The 8,808-nt window shown below is 31.7% G+C and overlaps 1 protein-coding gene across 1 annotated transcript; it reads right to left on the bottom strand.

Moving 5' to 3' along the window:
* Positions 1–353: 353 nt before the first annotated feature.
* Positions 354–2,516, bottom strand: LOC111393819 (exocyst complex component EXO70H1-like). Its single transcript, XM_023019538.1, has one exon. The coding sequence runs from the start codon at positions 2,423–2,425 to the stop codon at positions 545–547; it is 1,881 nt and encodes a 626-aa protein (XP_022875306.1). The 5' UTR covers positions 2,426–2,516; the 3' UTR covers positions 354–544.
* Positions 2,517–8,808: the final 6,292 nt, after the last annotated feature.

The raw sequence follows: 8,808 nt of genomic DNA, 5'->3' as shown, positions 1-8,808 counted from the left end.
GGCCACTGCTGGATGTCGCCGACGGCTGGACCACAGAGTATAAGGAAAAAAAAAAAAATTTCCAAGTTTTCAGCAGCAAATTTGGTGTTGGAGACGTGGGCCTGTTGTGCAAATTCATAATTTGCAGGCCCCTGCTTGAAAATTAATATATAAGATATTCAAATAATTCAGAACGTCAAAAATGTCCTAGAAAATGTAAATGGTGACATTTTTAATAATGTAAAATCAAATTTTGACACCCAATGAAATTTTCTCATTATTTTTCTCTTATAGATTCGTAAACCCATCTAGAATCTGTCATCTCGACTTAAGAAGACGAGCTTCAAGACATATGGAAGTACAAATTAAAGGAATGAACAAAAAATAAACTCCATTTTATTCAAACGAATCAAAGAATTTCAAATGTTACTAATTTGAATTGTACAAGTATTTAAAAAATAACGTCTCTAATAGAGGTCAAATTACATTTAATTATTATGTTCACAAATATTTTTTCACATGGAATATATGCATGGCCGGCCATTCGGAGGCTCATGTAACTCTTTCAACGACCGTGGGATGACGGAGATGACTCCGATAATGTTCCATACGACCACGTTTTTGTACTTTCTGAAACCTCAGTTCCAAAAAATAAATCCGACAGGTAATTATTCAAATCTTCAGGGGCATATCTAACAATTGATTCCACCCCAATCTCCCTCCGGAACATCCCCCTGTGCTTCTCGTACAAGACCCGATAACCCGGAACTATTTTTTTAGCTAAAGAAATTTTGATTTCTTCTCCGAGCTTCCGATCGGGTATAAGCCACCCGCTTTGTTTTCTGTAAGTCTCTTCGAAACCCGAATTAAATAGAGAAAAAATTTCTTTCACTTCCTGTGGAGAAAACTCAGCCGTTGGATTTTCGGGCAATGACGTTAGTACTTTAATCCAACCCGTCCTTTCGTAGTTACCGGCATATTGTTTGACCTTTGACTGGTGCTTCGAAATCCATTCGTATCCCATCAGGAGCCTCAGACTCGAGTTCCGGACTTTGGAAACGACATAGTTTAAGTTGTTTGCCAAAAACAGATAAGATAAAGCCACGTCATTGTATAGTGTGGCCTTGCCATCGAGCTTGCATAACAGGACTAAAATCAGCCACGCCAGGCGGACGGTGACGGAGGATGAAGTATCTTCCACGGCGCCATTGGAAATGGGACTCGAGAAATAAGATTCTGGCAGCGGAGTTTGAGCGTTCAATGGCCAGTCCGCCAATATGTCCGACACCGCGCCGCTGTAATCTCCGAGGAAAACCAAATAATTCATAACGTAACGAGTTAAGGGATGAACGCCGCCGGTTGAAGGCGTTTTGGAGGAGTCCTTCTGAATGGCTAACTCGAACTGAGTGAGCATAACTCGTATTGACTCACCAAGTTTCACGAGTGAAGCCACCGCCTGAGCTTTCACTGCCGACAGTGAGTCGTAAGAGAAAATAATTTCTATCTCGGGCCAAAGATCTGAGATTGCTTCGTAGAGATCAAGTGCGCGAAACATTTTCTCTGGTGATAATATTTTCTTCGATTTGGCGAAATTTTCTGGGAATCCAAATAAATTAATTGCAGCATCTCTCGAGATTTCTGCAAAACACGATTCTGCAATTTTTTCTGAAGAAGAAAATACTGAATCACATAGAATTCTCTCGCCGTAAAACAGATTTTTTACAGCACTTTTCACGGCGTGTAACCAACTTTTGATTTTCGCTTCAAGAACATTCCAATCCAATTTCTGAATTTGAGAAGTGTTCATCTTTTCAACTCCCAAATTGTACAAACTCTCATCAATCATCGATTTTCTGATTAAATCGTAAATTCTAACACATTCTTTTCCATACCCAGATCCAATCATACAATCCGCTATGCTCCTCAAATCCGCAATAGCCAAAGAAGAAGCTTTATCAGCTTCAGATACAGAATTCCCATCTTCAATAATTTCATCACCTTCAATTTCATCTTCCAAGAAATCTGAAAGACTGGACCTGGTCGAACCTCTCGAGTTCCGGGCCGAGACAGATTCAGCATCAAGAACATTTCTGTTTGAAGACAAAATAGAATAAAACTCCTTTTCCAACCTCTTCATTGCAACTTGCATCAATCTTTGCGCTCTGATGAGTTTTTCAGAGCTCGAATTTATCTTTACGTAGAAGTGCATGGCGTTTCTCAAGCCAGTCACCCCTTCGATAAATCTTTCGGCTTCCTTTCTATCATCACCAAAGAGAGTGGACATTTTTCGGTATGTTGGACCATCCAAATCCCATTTGGTGACTATCATTTCAGCGTAATCAATGTTTTCCTCCATTATTGTTTCGGAGAAATTACGAGGAGGTGTAAAAGGAGGAGAAATAGAGTGCTGAGATTGTAAGGGAGAAGAAGGTCTTGATTTCGTCATCTTCTTTTGTGTGTGTCTGTGTTTATGTATGAATATTGTGTCGTTGAGTTGATAGCGTTTAAGAAGAACAAGTAATGAACGGAAACGGAGAGTTCTGGATTTGCTTGCCAAAATGTAGAATGGGACGAGGGGTATATATAGAGGTGTGTGAGGTTTGACTTCGCAAAAGAATGGTTGAACAAAAAGAACGCGGTGCGGGCCGCGGGCGTTTTTCATTGGTAAGAAAAATCTTCGTTTAGTATGTGGGGTGGGTTTAGTAGGGTATGATGGGGTCGTTTTCAGAAAGAGGTCATAAGATCACGTGATGAGTTATCCATAATTTGAATAATTTTTGTCGTTTGAATTTGTATGTGACTACAATAAATAGTTATGAACTTAGATAAACAATTTCTAGGCTTTGTTCATGACGAGTGAATATGTGTTGTCTGTCTCTGGATCGTCTAACTATCCTCTAATTAAAATTTGACACATCATTATAGTTTAGAATTGTCGATAGAGTACATTTACAATCAAGATAATCTGAATTACGAAATTACTTATCATGTTAAAAAGTAACTATTAATTTTAATTATGAAATACGTTAAAGTTGAATACCCTATGGCCCAGTTTAGTATTGTTATAATCAGATTTTTAATAAATTTTTATAAATGTTGTCAATCTCGTGAAATATGTAGTTAAAATTAATTATGGACTATAACTTAAATTTTTATCAAAATTAATAGTTGACTTTGATTTAAATTAAAATCTTGATTTTAATTTTCACCAAGCATATGTGTACATACACATCAAAAACGATGGTTGGATAATTTGGGGTTGTGGGCGTTTGATAGTGTTTGACCTTTGATGAAAGTTACCATGCAAGGATTGGAAGGACTGTTGTTTACTCGTTTTAACAGTTTTGCTGTCTAATTGGGTGGCCGTTGCTAATTACTAGGAGCCCAGCTTGTCTCTCGCTGGGATCTATGTTTACAAGTTTTGACTCATTGTCAAGGATTTCGAAAAAACTATGTAAGTAGATCAATGTCGTTTTAAGGTCATGGAACTTCTTTATACACATTATTTTGATTTGATGAAATACAGAATTAAATATACCCATGTTATTCGAATCAAAGTATAAGTTTATGATGCTTTTGACCATAGGATTTTTGTGATCCAGGATAAAACATTTATGTTCTTATACTCTTTAATAATCCCGTTTTGACGCCATGTCAAGAATTGATTTGCTTTCTTTTCTTTGGCTACTAAGGTGCTTGAATTCGTCAGATTATTTCTTACCTAACTATAGATCAAGTAGTAGTTCAAAAGGTTACACTATTCGAAAATATTCATTTGTTACAAAATATAGTTTAATGTGTAAATTGGATTATTTTCAATCAAATATTTAACACGCAAAAGATTTATAAATGAATGACGACAAGAAATCTCAAGTATCGTATTTGACTAATATTAAAATTAACACTCATCTAAATGATTAAATCATTAGACAAGTATCACTTCTATTAATTTTGATATTCTTTTCAATTTCAGGACATATATTTTTTTAAGTTATTATTAATTAAATATGCTATCATCATTCTTGTCAACGCCGTTTATCAACAATAAAGAAATATATACTAGAGTTCCACGTTGAGGAAGTCTTTTTTCCTTTTATCTTTGAATTTCACTTTTTATTGTCAATTATAATGTTCTTTAATGCCACATTTTAACATTTCCGTCACGCTTTATAATTTTATATAGAACAAAATGGTCATATTCAAACGTTAGAGAAAAAAAAAAAAACAAAACATAGATTTCTAATCATATTATTACCACGTTATCTCCTCTATATATAAATTATAAAGAAATTAAAGTTTGACTAAATCAAAATAATTTTTTAATGGAACAAATGAAAGTATTAAAAGTGTTTATATTTTTCGAAACAAAATAATTTACTAAAACTGACCTATTTTAATAAACTGTTCCCTTACAAGCTGCACTGTTCGGTGAGACGTAAAAATTAAATAAAGAGATTCAGACCATTTCAAACGACATTACTTTTTAATTTGTAATTCATCACATATGGCAGAAATAATTATTTTGTGCAATTGGGAGACCTTTATCGACTCTTGCTTATTGCATAATTATCAAGAGCCTGTTGATTGTGTGAATATTCGAACAATTCATCCATCAAAGCTTGTCGATTAAGAAAATTCTCAAAAATATGACATAGTTTAATTTTAAAATTTTAAAATTACCACTACAGAAAAAGTACACGTATTAGTATTGAACATCACTTATAAGAATGTAAATATTAAATATTATTGATAATTAATTATAACAATTTCATTTTAATGGGGGTTACTGGCATGTTTTGCCAATTTTTAATTTAACTAAATTTATTTCTAAATATGCTTGTGAATAGAGTATGATTTACTTCTCAAAATAAGTTAGGATCCGTTTGATTGCAAAAATGGAATTGAATTGAATTGAAAACAAATTTCAGGAAATTGAATTGTTTAGAAATTATTTTCCTGGAAATTGTAAATTATTGTGTTTGATTGATATAATTTTTCACGTGAAAAATGTTGAAATAAAAGTGTTTTTTAGTGTTCGTTTGGCTTTGTTTTACATAAAAATTGTCAATTAAAAGGATATAATTTACTGGTATTGGGGATGAAATTTGTTTTCATTGCAAAAATAAAAATAAATCATCTATCTTTTGGTGTTCGTATTGTCAATTAAAGGAAAAAAAATTTACAATAACTCTTAGAATTTGTTTCCATTTCCCCCAAAAAAAAAAAAAAAACTGAAATTTGAGAACCCACCATACCCCATGGGAATTCATTTTCCTGAAAAAGATGGAATTGGCACTCGTATGAGCACTATTCACGAAAAACAATTGCCTAGAAAAAATGGTGTATCAAACATCCAAAAAAATGGGAAATGGAAAAGGATTTCCATTTTCCATCGAAAATATATGGTATCAAACTGTACCTTAATCAATTTCTAGTTTTCTTTGAGAAAAAAAAAGTTTATTTCTTTTAAGTTTGCTTATTTACTTGAAAATCAACTTTTTTAGCATAGCAAGCATGCATGCATGTTGATGTTGCATATAAAATATTGACCAATTTGCAACCACTAATATCGGCCAACAATTCTGACCGTTGATGAAAAGTAGAACCATCAAATGGCCTACGAAATGGACATATGATTCTGTGGACAATAATGTCAGTCAGATTTCATCGTTGTTGGGTATCAAAAAGCTAAAAAGACAATAACAGCATACTTCTAGAATGTAAGATTCAATATAAGTTCCCGTAGAACTTTCAAAAATGGTGTGTGCTTCTCACTCTTTCCAAAAAATAAAATAAAATTGACGAAATTTTTATATTTATGTATATCATGCGCTGCGAGATTTATAAGTAATTCGATTTAGTGTTTAAAAGTTGAAGCTGCTTGAAATCAAACCAAATTGTTTACTATTTAATTAATTAATTTTGTCCGTTTTGCTCAAAATATATGATTTATTAGTTCAATACTCCAATTTATGCTTCAACAAACTTATATATATGTCACTAGCTAGGCAAGTATTAACTCTATCCGGGCGTTTGTTTCCCATTTTGATAATAATGAGAATGAAAAATATTGTCGTTATTGTCTCACACAAGAAATAGAAATTAAAATTTGATGGTTTAATATGATGGATAACGGTCATATTTTTCATTTTCATGAGAAAAGAATTAGAAACAAATAGAGGCTATATTAATTATTATTTTCATACATTCGTCATGGAATGCTATAACGATAATTTACTCAAAATAAGTCTCAAATAATTCTCGAATAATAAGAAACATTATTATATACTTTTGAAACAATCGTAATCCATGACTCCACTGAGTTTGAATATTGATATTGAATAGTCAAACTTCAATAATCAGTTTGTTAATTATAATGGGGAGAATGTAATTAGGGGAGTTCATAGTCACGTCTAAGTGTTGAAAAGTTCGATTTACTTAACCCTTTTGCTTAAGTAATGAAGCATTAAATGCACACATGGATTAAGTCAATACTTAAAAGTCAAAGGAAGTTTTGATTTTGAACGCCATGTTAATAATTTTCGTTTTCTTCCCTTGAATGAGAAAAGTAAAAATACAATTAATTACGAAAAAAATTGAAAGAATTTCCTGTTTAAATTTTGGGACTAAATCTCCTAAACCATATGGTTTTGGTTTGCACAAACTTGGATCAACCTAACGGTGGACGAATATGATGAAGTAATTTTATATTTAAATTACTCAAAATGTTCCATCAAGATTGTGATTTATTTGAACAAATCAATCATGAAGTTTTGAGTCTTAATCGAATTGAATCGCTCATTCATGTTTAGTGGGGTTTGATGCCTTATTAAGACTTGATTTTTCATCTTAAAATATCAAATTTACTAAGAACAGTAATTCTCAGCTTATATATTGGTTGTTATTATCATATTTATTCATCATAGAATTTATTATTTAGCATGTCTAGCAAGATAGTATCTTGTTGGAGTTATTTGAATTTAAGTAGGCTCTAATACTGTATTAAGATCTCTAAATTCGTTCGAACCGAAAATCAGTTAAACCAATTTTACTGTTTCCCCAATTTAGTTTTTCAACAAGGAGAACTTTTAAAGGCAACCCGAGCTTGTTAACTAATTATATATTTTGTGGGTACAATGACCAGTTTTTCTAATAACCAATCAATAATTAGTTACATAAGTTCAATCGCTTTTATCTTTGACCTAGAATAGAACAAAAAATATATATCTAAACAGTTTTATTTACCTAGTCCTTTAGCCTAAGGAAGGAAATATTGACTGCACACGTGAATCATTCAGTGAGTGGATAAAGTCAACAGCTAAAGGTCAAACAAAATCTTATTTTAATTTTCTGTTACATATTAGTGGATACAATCAACCAAGATCGGTTCATGCCGGCATCTCTTCTTTGTTTTGGAGAGACTTTTTTATTTGGCCTATTACTGTTTCTTTTTATGAAAATGTCTATATTATCTTTAATAAAATTATTCTTTCTATATTGCAACATATGTACTTATTTTTTTAATTATTTTATTTTCTATTAACTCTATTTTAGATATTTGAATATAAAATCATTCTATGATCTAATAAATAGGAATAATCTGCAACATACATATCATATTTTCTAAGTAAAATATCATATTCTTCAAATGGTAAATTTATATTTTTTAGTTGAGATATAATATTCTTTATTTCTTCTAACATTCTTTCTAATAAATTATCTAATTCTTCAATTGTATATTCTGACATTTATCAAAATAATCATCATGCAATTGTTCCCGTGATTCTTTCAAGGTCTTAAAAAGATTCATTCTAATTTTAGCAAAAGTTTAATAGTTTTACCTTAAATTTGATCTAGGCCTGTATTATTAGAATCGAGTGACCTTCAAACTCTGAATTTGTAAACTGCTTCCTTCAACGATCTCCTGCCTTTACGGAATTGTTACTATTTCAGCTACGTGCTCTCACTGTATCGACTTCTAAAGAATAAAATTCTAGACTTCTTTTAAAAGAAAACTTTCTTTTTGTTAAAATAAGAAGGAAATTTTCTATTAGATCTTTCAAGAATCTATGGGAAAAAGATTAGAAACTCATATTGATATCAAAATATTAGAATTTTATTTCTATCAGAATTTATACAAGACTTCTATTTGATATAAAGGGATTTCCAGAAAAACTGATTTTTCAAACTGAGGATGGGTTATTACTTACAACTCGAGATTTCAGGATAGGATGAGATGATATTCTCCTTTGGTAATGTATCTATTTATACAAGTTTATAAGACTCTATTACATCATTGATTATATCAGCAAAGGCACTCGTGCCTCTCTATTTTCTTCCTTAGGCCTACATCTTTTCATATTGGTTCAACTTTTCTATCCAAAGAGTATCTTTTTCTATTATTGTTCTTTATCTTCAATGTCTTCACATGTAGTGTTATTGTCCTTCATACACCTTTGTCAAAAGGTGTTTTGTCTTCTTCTATCATTTCTTCACATGCAGTTGGGGCACTCCCTTAACTGACAGGATTCTTTTATAGTAGTAGGATATTCTGGAAATTAATATATCAAATCTTGTAATATAGTTTTTTAAAATTTCTGATTTTGCATATCCTCCATTGGATACCAACATCCAACTTTCAAATTGGCACAGGCATGAAAATTTTTTATTAAACAAGTTTTTGGCAATGTTGTAGATGACTTTAAATCCAAGTGCCCTTCTATGTTTGATCCATGATTTTGTCACTGTTGAAATTTTTCTATATTCTCTGTAATATCAGTTTGGAAATTGGCTGCAATACATCCAATTGAGATTATGTGTTCAACTGGA

The sequence above is a fragment of the Olea europaea genome, chromosome 4 (assembly GCF_002742605.1).
Source record: "Olea europaea var. sylvestris chromosome 4, O_europaea_v1, whole genome shotgun sequence".
Lineage (NCBI taxonomy): Eukaryota > Viridiplantae > Streptophyta > Magnoliopsida > Lamiales > Oleaceae > Olea > Olea europaea.
The sequence above is the reverse complement of the archived record's forward strand: the minus strand, read 5'-3'. Positions and strand labels throughout refer to the sequence as shown.